The following is a 16,277-nucleotide window of genomic DNA, read 5'->3' on the forward strand; positions in this document are numbered from 1 at the left end:
TTCAGACTCCACACACAACTTCCCATCCCTGTCCTTGACTGGCCCTACTCTTACCCTAGTCATTCCGTTATTCCTGACATACCTATAGAAAGCTTTTGGGTTTTCCTTGATCCTACCTGCCAAATACCTCTCATGTCCCCTCCTTGCTCGTCTTAGCTCTCTCTTTAGATCCTTCCTCGCTACCTTGTAACTATCCATCGCCCCAACTGAAACTTCACACCTCATCTTCACATAGGCCTCCTTCTTCCTCTTAACAAGAGATTCCACTTCTTTGGTAAACCACGGTTCCCTCGCTCGACACCTTCCTCCCTGCCTGACCGGTACGTACTTATCCAGAACACGCAGTAGCTGTTCCCTGAGCAAGCTCCACTTATCCAGTGTGACCAACACTTGCAGCCTACTTCGCCAACCTATCCCCCCCAAGTCATGTCTAATGGCATCATAATTACCCTTCCCCCAGCTATAACTCTTGCCCTGCGGTGTATACTTATCTCTTTCCATCGCGAACGTAAACGTCACCAAATTATGGTCACTGTCCCCAAAGTGCTCTCCTACCTCCAAATCCAACACCTGGCCTGGTTCATTACCCAAAACCAAATCCAAAGTGGCCTCGCCTCTTGTTGGCCTGTCAACATATTGTGTCAGGAAACCCTCCTGCACACATTGTACAAAAAAAGACCCATCTAATGTACTCGAACTATATCTTTTCCAGTCAATATTTGGAAAGTTAAAGTCTCCCATAATAACTACCCTGTTACTTTCGCTCCTATCCAGAATCATCTTCGCCATCCTTTCCTCTACAACCCTAGAACTATTTGGAGGCCTATAGAAAACTCCCAACAGGGTGACCTCTCCTTTCCTGTTTCTAACCTCAGCCCATACTACCTCGGAAGAAGAGTCCCCATCTAGCACCCTCTCCGCCACCGTAATACTGCTCTTGACTAGCAGCGCCACTCCTCCCCCTCTTTTGCCTCCTTCTCTGAGCATACTAAAACACCTAAACCCCGGAACCTGCAACATCCATTCCTGTCCCTGCTCTATCCATGTCTCCGAAATGGCCACAACATCGAAGTCCCAGGTACCAACCCATGCTGCCAGTTCCCCTACCTTATTTCGTATACTCCTGGCATTGAAGTAGACACACTTCAAACCACCTACCTGAACACTGGCCCCCTCCTGCGACGTTAAATCTGTGCTCCTGACCTCTATACTCTCATTCTCCCTTACCCTAAAACTACAATCCAGATTCCCATGCCCCTGCTGCATTAGTTTAAAAACCCCCCCCCCCCCCAAAGAGCACTAACAAATCTCCCCCCCCAGGATATTTGTGCCCCTCAGGTTCAGATGTAGACCATCCTGTCTGTAGATGTCCCACCTTCCTCAGAAAGAGCCCCAGTTATCCAGAAATCTGAATCCCTCCCGCCTGCACCATCCCTGTAGCCACATGTTTAATTGCTCTCTCTCCCTATTCCTCATCTCATTATCACGTGGCACGGGCAACAACCCAGAGATAACAACTCTGTTTGTTCTAGTTCTGAGCTTCCATCCTAGCTCCCTGAAAGCCTGCCTGACATCCTTGTCCCCTTTCCTACCTATGTCGTTAGTGCCAATGTGGACCGCGACTTGGGGCTGCTCCCCCTCCCCCTTAAGGACCCGGAAAACACAATCCGAGACATCACATACCCTTGCACCTGGGAGGCAACATACCAAACGTGAGTCTCTCCCGCTCCCACAAAATCTAATATCTGTGCCCCTGACTATCGAGTCCCCAATTACTAATGCTCTACTCCTCTCCCCCCTTTCCTTCTGAGCAACAGGGACAGATTCCGTGCCAGAGGCCCATACCCCATGGCTTACCCCTGGTAAGTCCCCCCGCCCCCCCCCCCACAAGTATCCAAAGCGGTATACTTGTTACTCAGGGGAACGACCGCAGGGGATCCCCTGCACTGACTGCTTCTTCCCAGTCCCTCTAACAGTTACCCATCTATCTCCAATCTTTGGTGTAACTAATTCCCTGAAGCTGCTATCTATGACCCCCTCTGCCTCCCGAATGATCCGAAGTTCATCCAATTCAGCTCCAGTTCCTTAACTCGGTCTTGGAGGAGCTGGAGATGGCTGCACCTCCTGCAGGTAAAATCAGCAGAGACACTAACGGCATCCCTCACCTCAAACATCCTGCAGGAGGAACATTGCACTCCCTTCCCTGCCATCCCTCTATCAACCAAGATCTGGCTAATAAATAAAAAAATTTTAAAAGAAAAATAATAATATAATATGTCACTTACCTCACACCAATGGGTTTTATTATTAGGTTAGAGGAGGAGGGCGGGTGGGAGACATTACACGTGTAGTGTCTCGGGTTTCCTCTCCACCAGAATTTATTGGTGGTGGGGGGGGGGGGGGGGGGGGGAAACCTTCCCAGATGTCCGCGGGTCGAACTTCCGGTTCCCGCCTTAAAAATACAAAAAAAATAAAACAGCAAAGAAGAACAGAAATGGGACCAGGTAAGTGTTTCAAACTTAAATACTCACCTACCGGCAGCCCCTGCACTCCGCTCCCGCTGAAACTCCAAGTGCTGCTCCTGCAAGGTAAGTAATTTAAACTTATATACTCACCTACCGGCAGCCCTGCACTCCGCTCCCGCTGAAACTCCAAGTGCTGCTGTCTATGTTTAGGTTTAGACATGCTGTGTATGTCTAAACCTGCCTAAATCCTCTGCAAGTTGATCACTATCCTCCGCACAGTTAGCAATATTTCTGAATTCTATATCTTCCGCAAATGAGAATGTGTGCCCTGTTCGTCAAAACTTGGGGAGCCTAGGGGCGGCACGTGGCACAGTGGTTAGCATTGCTGCCTACAGCACTGAGGACCCAGGTTCGAATCCCAGCCCTGGGTCCGTGTAGAGTTTGCACATTCTCCTCGTGTCTGTGTGGGTTTCACCCCCCACAACCCAAAGATGTGCAGGTTAGGTGGTTTGGCCATGCTAAATTGCCCCTTAATTGGAAAAACAAATAATTGGGTACTCTAAATTTTTTTTTTAAAGTATCAGAAACCTTAAAAAAATAAAATTTGGGGAGCTGGTTAGTACAGTTAGCTCGATCCTGTGTCACTCAGCCACTGTGTTGCTACTGTCCCTTTTATTCCAAGGGCTCTAACTTTTCCCACAAGCTTGTTCTGGGGCACAGTATCAAACCATCAACCACATTACTCTCCTCAATTCCATTTGTTTTCTTATCAGAAAATGTGAGCAAATTGTTGTGGTACCAGACCAGACCCAATTTATATCAGAAAACCAAACCAGACCCCAACAACCTTTCAATTTGTAAACTGTGAGGAAAGGATACTTTGCTTCAGGAGTGATTCCACTGACAACCAGGGATCTTTTATATTAAACCAAACTTTATTATTAACACAGGATTAATCCCATTAACATCCAAGAAAAAAACAGCTTTTCAATTGACAGTTAAACAGTTTTATAAAAAAATAAAGGTCTTTTAGCTTACTTTCCCATCTACTTCTAAACTTTCAATTGAGCAAAATCCACACACACACACACACACACGAGTCAAACGGTACTTATTAATAAAGTTAACACTCAGTGGCTTACAGAGTTATTCACAAAGTCCTTGGGAGAGAAGCTTTCAGAAGTCAGTCTGAGAAACACACCTCCCCTCTCCAGAAACCAGAGCAGAACTCCAAAAATGAAACTAAAAACAGATACAGGACAGGGGTCAAAATTGAAATTAAAAACAGACCCAGCTCCTCCCATGAGCGACACCAAAGCCTACTCAGCTGTCAAAACTCCAATCACAGCCCCAGCAGACATATAATTTGATACCTTAACCAAAGTTCTTTTAATAACATGACTGCAACAGACAAATAATATAATATATATAAATTTCCTATATTCATCACACCTACTGCCTTAAAAAATGAACCAGAATATATAAAAGATGGCTTAATTTTCCCAAAGCCTTTTGAATTTTAAACATTACTGGTACTCTATAAGATACATACCTTGTTGCATTTAGGCTTGCAAACTTAAAAAATTAGTATCATCCATCTCAATCTTTCTTTTCCAAATTTGAAGATTCTATCCTTCTTTCATCTCAAAGTGGTGACAAACCATCGACAATCATGTTCTCTCTTCCTACTACATGTACAATTTTCAAGTCACATGGTTGTAGCAATAAACTCCATCGAAATAGTCTTGCATTTTGATTTTTAAACTTTTCCAGAGACTTTAATGGATTATGGTCTGTATAAACAATTGCCCCCAATGAATGGTATCATAAATGTCAAAATGTTGCAAATACCAAATTCAAAATCTCCTTCTTGATGGCCAAACATTTCTTTTGACAAATATTTTGTTTTTTGGAAAAATAACTAACAGGTTTTCCTATCCTGTCATCTTTGTTTTCACTTTCCATAGGACCATCTGACTATGTCCAACTGTGTGGCCTAAAAACAGGATAGAACTGTCGCAAATTCACTTTCGGCCAAGTTAACCATGAAGCCAGCCTCCTGTAGGCGATCAAAATGTTCCAAATGCTCCTATCACATTTGACTGAACATATGATATAGAATATAGAACAATACAGCGCAGTACAGGCCCTTCGGCCCACAATGTTGCACCGAAACAAAAGCCATCTAACTTACACTATGCCATTATCATCCATATGTTTATCCAATAAACTTTTAAATGCCCTCAATGTTGGTGAGTTCACTACTGTAGCAGGCAGGGCATTCCACGGCCTCACTACTCTTTGCGTAAAGAACCTACCTCTGACCTCAGTCCTATATCTATTACCCCTCAGTTTAAAGCTATGTCCCCTCGTGCCAGCTATTTCCATCCGCGGGAGAAGGCTCTCACTGTCCACCCTATCCAACCCCCTGATCATTTTGTATGCCTCTATTAAGTCTCCTCTTAACCTTCTTCTCTCCAACGAAAACAACCTCAAGTCCATCAGTCTTTCCTCATAAGATTTTCCCTCCATACCAGGCAACATCCTGGTAAATCTCCTCTGCACCCGCTCCAAAGCCTCCACGTCCTTCCTATAATGCGGTGACCAGAACTGTACGCAATACTCCAAATGCGGCCGTACCAGAGTTCTGTACAGCTGCAACATGACCTCCTGACTCCGGAACTCAATCCCTCTACCAATAAATGCCAACACTCCATAGGCCTTCTTCACAACCCTATCAACCTGGGTGGCAACTTTCAGGGACCTATGTACATGGACACCTAGATCCCTCTGCTCATCCACACTTTCAAGAACTTTACCATTAGCCAAATATTCCGCATTCCTGTTATTCCTTCCAAAGTGAATCACCTCACACTTCTCTACATTAAACTCCATTTGCCACCTCTCAGCCCAGCTCTGCAGCTTATCTATATCCCTCTGTAACCTGCTACATCCTTCCACACTATCGACAACACCACCGACTTTAGTATCGTCTGCAAATTTACTCACCCACCCTTCTGCGCCTTCCTCTAGGTCATTGATAAAAATGACAAACAGCAACGGCCCCAGAACAGATCCTTGTGGTACTCCACTTGTGACTGAACTCCATTCTGAACATTTCCCATCAACCACCACCCTCTGTCTTCTTTCAGCTAGCCAATTTCTGATCCACATCTCTAAATCACCCTCAATCCCCAGCCTCCATATTTTCTGCAATAGCCTACCGTGGGGAACCTTATCAAACGCTTTGCTGAAATCCATATACACCACATCAACTGCTCTACCCTCGTCTACCTGTTCAGTCACCTTCTCAAAGAACTCGATAAGGTTTGTGAGGCATGACCTACCCTTCACAAAGCCATGCTGACTATCCCTGATCACCTGATCCCTGATCACCTGATCCCACATATTATCACCTTTCTGGCAATACTCCTTCCAACCTACATATCTCCTTATCTCCCCTATTAGAGACTGACTTGATCATGTATACCTTAAAATCTTAACCTCCTTACCTACTCTTATCTTGTACACATGAGACAAACCTTACCCTCACAAACAAAATCTTTAAAGACATCTTGCACCTGCTTATCCGCCAACCTCTGAACTGGCTGTACACTCTGCTGCACTTCTTCCACTGAGACAGTGGTTTATTTTGCCACCTTATCCTGTTTTAATGTCTACTTTCCCAGTACTTTTCTGAAGCAACCAACACTGTCCAACTTTATGATAATGAAAACATGTAAGTTTTCTTATCTCTCATCCACTATCATAGGTTTCCTTTTTAACCTGATAAAAATTCCTTAATTTAATATCTCCAACTAAATCTCCTTTGCCTTGACCACCTGTGGTTTTCTCATTTCCCCTGTTTCTATCCTTCACAGATTGAAATCGATGTTGAAAACCAAACTAATGAACAAATGCAAAATCATCAGCCATTTGTGCTGGCAGTCTAGCAATTTTAATCATTTGCTCTTTCACATGAGTTCTCACTACTGGGGGATGTGAATATTTAAATTCCTCCAAAATAACCATTCCCCTTGGTCTATTTTTAATGTTCTTATCCACCTATCAAATTGTTTTGTTTGATTCTTTCAAATTCCATATGCATCTTAACTGATTCTTAGATTTCTAAACTTCTGGCACTAGTTCATATGTATTAAAATGGATTTTCTCACCTCATCATAATCTCGTGATAGCTCCTCTGATTGTGAGGTGAACACTTCATTAGCTCTACCGACCCACTTTGTTTGAACCAAATTGGTCTTTGGCCAATTCATTGCTTAGCCACTTTCTCAAATGAGATTTTAAAAAAGGCTTTCACATCTTTCTCAACAAACCTCAGTAGTGTTTGAATATACTTAAACATATCCCCACTAGGCTTTTGATAAGGAAGTGTTTGTCCTTTCTCTAGACTTTCCTCAACTTCTGCCTTTAACTCCAACATTTTAAGTTGATATTCTCTTTTCCTTCCCAACTCCTTCTCCTCCATTTTGTGAAGTTCAAATTCTCTTTCTTTACTCTTTCTCTTGCCATCGGCTCACTCTCTCGCTTTCTTTTGCTTCTGCCCTTGCCTTTCCCTCTCTTTCTTCCAATTCAAGCTGTATCATTTGTAATTGAAGTTGAGCCAATTCCAATGCTGCAGATTATGGGCGGGATTCTCCCAGCCCTGGGCCGGGCCGGAGAATCCCTGTGACTGGGCCACGCCGCCCCAACGCTAGCATGCGGTTCTCCGCAGAGCGGAGAATCGGCGCCATTGGCGCCGGCGTGGTTGGCGCGGCACCAGTCGCGGTCCGCTCTACGCGGACCCCCCGCGATTCTCCGGCCCAAATGGGCCGAGCGGCCGTGAAAAAAAGACCGAGTCCCGCCGGCGCTGTTCTAACCTGCTCTGAGCCGGCAGGACCTCGGCGTTGAAGGGTCGGGTGGCGGCCTGTGGGGGGGGTCTGACCCCATGGGGGGCCACCGATGTGGCCTGGCCCGCGATCGGGGCCTCCTTTCCTATGCGCCGGCCACTGTAGCCCTGCGCCATGTTGCGTCGGGGCCGGCGCGTTGAAGGAGGCCACTGTGCATGCGTGCGTTGGCACCGGCGCCACTGCGCATGCACGGATCCTGCGGCGCACAGTTCATGGCGGGATAAGCAGCTGGAGCGGCGCAAACTGCTCCAGTGCCGTGCTGGCCCCCTGTAGGGGCCAGAATTAGTCCTGGCAGCGGTCTGGTCACGCCATCGTAAAACACGACGCCGTTTACGACGGCGTGGTCACTCTGCCGCGGGATTAGAGAATCCCGCCCTATGTCTCTAGCAAATTTAAATTCTGAGCTATCTTTGTAATTATCTCCATCTTCTCTCCAGGTAAAGTCAATTGCAGCTTGTTCACCAAATTAAAAGCTTTGTTTTAACAATCTTTTGTAAACCATTCCAAGTGACCTCTTCCATACATCTGAAATTCTTAGCCATTTTTCCAGTCACTCCCTATTTAAACTGACAGAATTCAACACCCAAAAGAAAGCACCAGTTCCTCACACTCACTGTTTTTAAATTCAATAATCCCAAACCAATCAGGGAATGATACTTTTTGATCCCAGACGAGCCCCCAATTTCTGTTACGGTACCTGGACCAGACCCCAATTTATCTTAGGAAACCGGATGAGACCCCAACAATTGTTCAATTTGTAAACTATTAGGAAAGGATATTTTTCTCCAGGAGTGATTCCACGGGCAACTAGTGATCTTTTATTTTAAAACAAACGTATTATTAACAGAGGATTTACCCCATTAACATCAAAGGGAAAAACAGCTTTTAAATTAACAATTAAACGGTTGTAAAAATAAATAAATAAAGGTCTTTGAGCTTAACTTTCTCATCTACCTCTAAACTTCCAATTCAGCAAAATCCACACACACAGATCAAATGCCACTTATTAGTAAAGTTAACACTCAGTGGTCCACAGAGTTATTCACACAGTCCTTGGGAGAGAAGCTTTCAGACGTCAATCTGAGAAACACACCTCCTTCCTCAGAACCCAGAGCACAACTCCAAAAATGAAACTAAAAACAGCAGACACTGGGTAGGGCTATAAAACTAAACTAAAAACACACCCAGCCCCTCCCAAAGCGGCACCACAGCCTGCCTAGCTGTTAACCCCCAATTACAGCCCCAGTAGACTGGAACCTAAGCTCTTAACCTAAGTTATTTTAATAACATGACTGCAACAGACACATAACAATATAAAAACTTCCTACATTCACCACAAAGTTAGTTAAACACGATTTGCCCGAAACAAATCGGTACTGGCTTTCCTTAATTAAGGAAAGTGAACCATAAATGTACTGAGGATAAACTCTGAGCAGCAGAGAATGGCTCTGTTCCTGATTTTTGGTCTGGGGAACACAGTAGGCAGTCAGCCCCTTTAGCTGCTAATATCAAAACAAAAGGAGGCCATTAACCCCTGGAGTCTGATGATTGAGGTTGTTGCCTTTTTTTACCTACTGTAAATATGGCAATCAATGAGGTTGCCCTTTTATCTAGATATCGCTATTAGATTGCTCAGAGTCGCCAGGTATCAAATGATACCACCACAAGGTTCAACCGGATATCGATTAAAGAGTCAAACACCAGTTAGTTAGTTCAAGATCAAGGGTACTTTATTTACACACACAATTATCATGCAACATAAACACTACTAGTTAAACTACACCTATCAATTATGACAACCTGTACTTAACTTCAGGCACCCGGCTTAGGTCAGAGGAACAGTGGCGGTTGTTCGAATCTGGATCTACTGGGTCTGGAGAAGTAACTGCTGCTCAGCTGGGCTCATCCGTCTGGTAGCGGGCGTTGAATTTGAACTTGCTTCTGGTGGTGCTGCACTTGGAAGTGGACGATGCCGGAATGCCAGGTCCAAGAGAGGCCGAACAGATGGCAGTGTCGCTCTTTATCCTTGGGGGTTTTTGCGCTCTTTTGGCGGTCCTTCAGTTTGGACCCCACTAATTGGGTAATTCCTGATCACTGGATTTGATTTGAACCAATAAAGGGGCGGGTGCCTTGATGGCTGGGCATGTCCTCAGCGGTCATTGACCCTGTTGTTGATGCGTCCTGAGTACAGGGAGTGGTGCCGAAATGACTGGGATTGTATCGGTCGCTCAAGTATCAGTCCTTTGTCTGACGGAGATGGGCCATCAAATGCTAATCGGTTGGGGGTTTCAATACCGTCTGGATTCTTCACTGACAAATATACATTCAGGCTCTGAGCCTGCCTGAACCTTGCATTGTCCATTTTTCCCGTTATGCTTTGCGACCGTCCATGTTCCTTATTGTAAGCGGCCATCCCAGATGGCTAAAAGGTACAGGAGGAAGCCATTCAAATCCTCTTCATCTCTCAATACAGGAGCAGGAGGACCATTGAGTCCGATCGTTGCTACTCTGCCTTTGATGCCTGTGCATTAATCCATTTTCCTATTGAAATTCTGTCAGTATATCATATGAGGTTTCTCTGTAGCTTGTTGAACAGTTTGAACCTGTGCCTCTTCCTCCCATCAGGTACTTTCACAAGTGCATCAAACGTGTTCAGCTTCTGGGGTGAAAGAAAGGGCAGCTCAGAGTTACACGGGCGTTCAGTGTCAGCTCATGCGAACCTGGGGAGAGCATCCAGCATGGAGGACAGGGCTGGGATAAAGGTGGAATCCAGGTTGGAGATGCTCCATGCACAGCTTAACAGGTGAGAGCCTCAAATTGTTGTCCAGGACAATCACCAGCTCAGTGAACACAGTAAATCTCTCACGGTCAGAATCACATGTGTGTGTAGGGACTGTGGCGATGACTACATTTACATCACATTGTACAATCTGTACCAGTTCTATCACACTAATGGTGCCATACCTTTGGCATGGATTAGATGGATAATCAACAAAATAAAGTCTAAAGATGGCCATGAAACCATTGTCGATTGTTGCAAAACTCATCTGGTTCACTAATGTCCTTTAGGGAAGATCTGTCGTCCTTACCTGGTCTGGCCTACATGTGACCCACAGCAATATGGTTGATTCCTAAATGCCCTCTGAAATCAGTTCAAGGGCAATTAGGGATGGACAATAAATGCTGTCCCAGCCAACGATGCCCACACCCATGAATGAATAAAAAACAAACAGGTCATGCAGAGGGAATCCGAAAGGGAAGCGGGATATGAGAATGAGCATTTGTTTGTTTTATTTATCATCCTGTCCACTTGGTCTTCCTACTTCATGGAGGGTCGCCAACTGTGATTAAATATATTCCTAGAGGTTTAATCACATGACTTGCTCCAGTCATTAGTCGACCAACACGTCCATTCCTGTGACGTATGGCCTTCTTGCACCAATTGGAAAGCAGAAAGACTCTTTGCCTAATTGGATGATGCTTGCCTGTCAGCCAAACAGCCTTCTACCTGGTACAGAGAAATGCTCAAGGAAAATTACCAAAAATATGGCTTGGTGGGTTTTTTCAGGGATTGCACACAACAGAGTCCTGGAGATTGATCTTCAATTCAATTCATGGAGGCTCCAGGCCAAACCTGGAGGGTTAGCAACTCTAATTTCAAGTCAGCTTGAACATGTACAGGCAGGATTTTCACGGCGTTCACCTCAGCTAGGATGAACTTTATGTCAAGGGGCATGTGCTTATGTCTACTGCTGTCCACTCACGTGGTATAATGTGTATTAGTATTCATTGTCCTGGCTCTAAGATTGGGAAGCCCCACCTAACAGCATCGCTCCAATTTTCCCACATGCTGCTTTCATGACACCGCTCATTGAGAACGTCAAGCATTTCCTGACCTTCACTGACCACAACCTCCGGCCTAGGCGATTGTCATATCATCCAGGTATTTTCAGTATTTGAAGCCAGAAGAGAGACGGAGAGCAGTGTCAATATGGACGAGGAAAATAATTGAATCTAACCAAATGCCTGCTGTAAACTGAGCTCTGTTAATGGAACCATGACCTTAGAAACACATTAATGAAAGTATAACCTGAGCACTGACTCATTGGAACCGTAACCCTAGCAACGAGTCAGTTGCTGCCAGGCAAAGCCTTTTCTAATGAAGCAGTAAGACGGCACTCAGGGATAAATAGATAGAACAAAAGATCATGTAGTTTTAATAGGGAGCATTCACTCCTGCTGTGAATGCTGGGATAGCACCACCTCCATCACATTCGCTCTTTGCTCTCAGTCTGCAGTCAGGAAAACCAAAAGGAAATGCAAAATTCTGACATCCGCCGAGACAAGGCTGGGTGGGGTGTGTGTGTGTGTGTGGGGGGGGGGGGGGGGGGGGACTATCATTCTTTGGAGTGGGGGTGACCATGTTCATCAATGTTTGATTTCAGGAGTGTGGATCACACAGCGTGGGTAACGTGTGCAAGATTTAATATTTAACCAGGATCTCTATTAGAGGTTCAGCCTCCTCTCTGCTGAACTTGCTTTCATTTTTCTCCCTCCTAAATATGCAACTGCATCTGCTCAAAATTCAAATCACACTTGAACGCAATGAGCTCATTACAAGGCCTCCATTGGGCATGGGGGCAGTGAGACTGACATGGGGTCAGAGGGCAGTGAGATTGAAATGAGATCAGGGGGCAGTTGGATCAACATGGGGTCAGAAGGCAAAGCGATCAACATGGGATCAGGTGGCAGTTGGATCGACATGGGGTTGGGCAGGGGGCTTTCGACATGGAGTCAGGGAGCAGTGGGATCAGTGAGGGACTGGGAAAGTAGCAGGGATTTGTGGGATTAGTCCTTGGGATTGAGAGGCAGGGGATGGGGACCAATGGGACTGCGTAAGGTACCTCATCCAAATCAGGATGGGAGCACAGGACAGGGGAGAAACAGTTGGGCGTAACCATCCTAGTTTAAGCCTAGAAAGAATGACAAATAGAAACCTCCCACATATGTTGTCTGCAAGACCCCAGGTAAGATATTCCTAAGACCTGGGCAGTTTATGACCCTGGGCTGCTCTCTACATGCTGTATACTACATGCCCTCGCCTTTCAGCAACTTGGCATTCATCAGAAGATAGATATTTTCGGGATTACCCAGTCCCATGGTAGACAGAATTGGAAAATCCCGTCCAACAGACAGCAAGGCAGACATTGTTCAAGGATCTCCCTGTGCTGGCCCTGAGGTTGGGAAGCCGCAGCTAACAGCATCTCTCCAATTTTCCCATAGACTGGAAACCAGGATGACAGCCGATATCAGCATCATCCTGCAGCTCCTGCAGAGACAGGCAGTTCCAGTTTCCGTTCCGCCAGCCTACAGTGCTGTCTCACCAGCATCCCACCCCACTGATATGTACTCCCCACTCTCAACAGAACTGAAAGCATCACCCTCGGCTCAACCTGTGACTCCACTTGCAGTGTCTCCTCTGGAGGTAAGTCTCATCTTTATCATTGAACGGAATTAATCTGTCTGCTATTGGAGCTCCACTTCCTGTTAGCTGATTGGACATTAGTAACCATATGCTTGTCTGTCAGCAATGATCAATCAGCTTGTACCACCAATTGCTAGTGTCACAGGGCGGCACAGTGGTAGCACTGCTGCTTACAGCGCTGAGGACCCGGGTTCGATCCTGGCCGTGGGTCACTGTCTGTGCGGAGTTTGCACATTCTCCCCGTGTCTGCGTGGGTCTCGCCCCCAAACCAAAGATGTGCAGGTTAGGAAGATTGGCAACGCTAAATTGCCCCTCAATTGGAAAAAAAATAATTGGGTACGCTTAAATTTTTTTTTTTTTAATTACTAGTATCATTAACTCTGGATCGATTCCAGGAGATTTCCATCTCTGGCTTACAAGGGAAGTTAAGGGTAACATTAGATTAAAAGAGGCTCATAAAGTTGCAAAGAATAATAGTAAACCTTTTTTAAAATAAATTTAGAGTACCCAATTAGTTGTCTGCGAGCAACTCACCAGATCATTAGTAGATGAAAAGAAAAGAAAATACATAATAGGGAAACACAAGGTACACACTGTAAATACATAGACACCGGCATTGGATCGAGTGAAGCATAAAGGAGTGTAGTATAAATCAGGTTAGTCCATAAGAGGGTCGTTTAGGAGTCTGGCAACAGCGGGAAGAAGCTGATTTTGAATCTGTTCGTGCATGTTCTCAGACTTTTGTATCTCCTGCCCGATGGAAGAAGTTGGAAGAGTGAGTAAGCCGGGTGGGAGGGGTCTTTGATTATGCTGCCCACTTTCCCAAGGAGGTGTAGATAGAGTCAATGGATGGGAGGCAGGTTCGTGTGATGGACTGGGCTGTGTTCATGACTCTCTGAAGTTTCTTGCGGTCTTAAGCCGAGCAGTTGCCATACCAGGCTGTGAAGCAGTCAGATCGGATGCTTTCTATTACTAGGTCAATAACTAGGGGGCATAGGTTTAAGGTGCGACGGGCAAGGTTTAGAGGAGATGTACGAGGCAAGTTTTTTTACACAGAGGGTAGTGGGTGCCTGGAACTCGCTGCCAGAGGAGGTGGTGGAAGCAGGGACGATAGTGACATTTAAGGGGCATCTTGACAAATACATGAATAGGATGGGAATAGAGGGATACGGACCCAGGAAGTGTAGAAGATTGTAGTTTAGTAGCATGGTCGGCATGGGCTTGGAGGGCCGAAGGGCCTGTTCCTGTGCTGTACTTTTCTTTGTTCTTTGTTCTTGTTCTATTCTAATTGATATCAACAGAGAAAGTGTTGAAGAAACGTAATGAGCTAGAATCTGGAAAATCCTAACACCTACATTCTAGGGTTCTAAAAGAGGTAGTAGCAGAGATAGTGCATGCATGGTTATGGTATTCCAAAATTCCTTAGATTTTGAATGGTTTCAGCCGATTAGAAATTAACAAATGTAACACTGCTATTCAAAAAACGAGGGACAGAGAAAACAGCCCAATTAACCTGATACAGTCATCAAAATTGCTGGAATCTTTTATTAAGGAAGTCTTAATGAGGCATTTAGAAGATTGTAGTAATGCAAATTTTGTGATTTTTGAGGATGGAACTAGTCAGGTAGATAAAGAGGAACATGTAGCATATTTTGATTTCCGAACAATTTTTGATAAGGTGCCACACAAAAGGTTAATAATAATAATAATAATCTTTTATTGTCACAAGTATAAAGTTACTGTGAAAAGCACCTAGTTGCCACATTCCGGCACCTGTTCGGGTAAGCTGGTACAGGAATTGAACCCGGGCTACTGGCCTTGTTCTGCATCACAATCCAATCCAGCTGTCTAGCCCACTGAGCTAAACCAGATAAAACCTCATGGACAAAGGATTGTTGGATGGTCAGGAAGCAGAAAGTGATAGGTACTCTCAAGGTGGCAGGCTGTATAATGGAGTGTCAGAAGGGTCAATTCTGGGGCCTCATCCATTTACAAATCCATATTAATTAGACAAAGAGACCGAGAGCAATTTATCAAAGTTAGAATCATAGATTCGTAGAAAAGTTACAGCACAGAAGGAAGCCATTTGGCCCATCTTGTCCATGCCAGCCCTAGGACATCCAGGTGCACTTTCTAATCCCACCTTCCTGCACCCTGCCCATAGCCCTGTAGCTTAGAGCACGTAAGGGGCAGATCCAGGTACCTTTTAAAAGAGTTTAGTGTCTCTGCCTCCGCCACCAATATGGGCTGCGAATTCCAGACTTCCACTAGCCTCTGCGCAAAAACATTATTCCTCATGACCCCTCTACACCTTCTGCCACTTATCTTGAATCTGTGTCCCCTGGTTCTATTCTGCACCAAGGGAAACCATTTTATCCTGTCCACCCTATCCCTTCCCCTCATATTTTTGTACATCTCAATTAAGTCACCCCTCAGCCTTCTTTGCTCTAAGTAAAATAACCCCAATGTATCCAATCTCTCCTCGTAGCTACACTTTTCTAACCTTGGCAACATTCTTGTAAACCTCCTCTGCATTCTCCCCAGAGCAGTAACACCCTTCCTGTATTGTGACAACCAGAACTGCACACAATACTCCAGTTGTGGCCTCACCAGTGTTTTGTACAATTTCAACATTATATCCTTACTTTTATATTCCATACCTCTGCCAATGAAGGAGAGCATTCCATGTGCTTTCCTTACAACCTTGTCTACTGCTGCCTTTAGGGACCCGTGTCCCTATACGCCAAGAACTCTCACTTCATCTACCCCTCTTAGTATATTCCCATTTATTCTGTACTTTCTATAACTGTTTGACCTCCCTAAATGCATGACCTCACACTTCTCCGTGTTAAATTCTATCTGTCACTTTACCACCCAATCCACTAATCCAACTATATCATTTTGGAGATTGTAGCTATCCTCTACACTGTGCACCACACGGCCAATCTTTGTGTCATCAGCAAATTTCCCAATCAAGCTCCCCACGTTCACATCCAAGTTGAACACAAACAGTAAGAGTTTCAACACCGAGCCCTATGGAACGCCACTTGAAACAATTTTCCAATTGCATGGGCAGCCATCGACCATTATCCTTTGTTTCCTGTTACTAAGTCAACTTTTTATCCCATTTGCTACATTGCCTGTATCCCATGAGCTTCCACTTTCTTGACCAATCTGCCATGTGGTACTTTGTCAAACGCCTTGCTAAAATCCATGTACACCACATCCACTGCACTACCTTCATCAACCCTTCTTGTCACTTCCTCAAAGAATTTTGTGAGGCAAGACCTTCCTTTAACAAATCCATGCTGACTATCCCTGACTAGTCCATGCCTTTCTATGTGACAGATAATCCTATCTCTCTTTAACTAATTTGCCCACCACTGATGTAAGACTAACTGGCCTATAATTGTTTGG

The 16,277-nt window shown here is 45.0% G+C and overlaps 1 protein-coding gene across 2 annotated transcripts in view; it reads left to right on the forward strand.

Annotated features, from left to right (window-relative positions):
* Positions 1-16,277, forward strand: part of kcnh6a (potassium voltage-gated channel, subfamily H (eag-related), member 6a) — a 433,047-nt gene that overhangs the window by 402,334 nt on the left and 14,436 nt on the right. For both annotated transcript variants that reach the window (XM_072486929.1, XM_072486930.1), the window contains 2 exons: positions 10,001-10,178; positions 12,659-12,860. In XM_072486929.1, coding sequence (XP_072343030.1) covers positions 10,001-10,178; positions 12,659-12,860 — 380 coding nt within the window. The remainder of the gene's footprint in view (positions 1-10,000; positions 10,179-12,658; positions 12,861-16,277) is intronic.

Source organism: Scyliorhinus torazame, chromosome 21 (genome assembly GCF_047496885.1).
Source record: "Scyliorhinus torazame isolate Kashiwa2021f chromosome 21, sScyTor2.1, whole genome shotgun sequence".
Classification (NCBI taxonomy): Eukaryota; Metazoa; Chordata; class Chondrichthyes; order Carcharhiniformes; family Scyliorhinidae; genus Scyliorhinus; species Scyliorhinus torazame.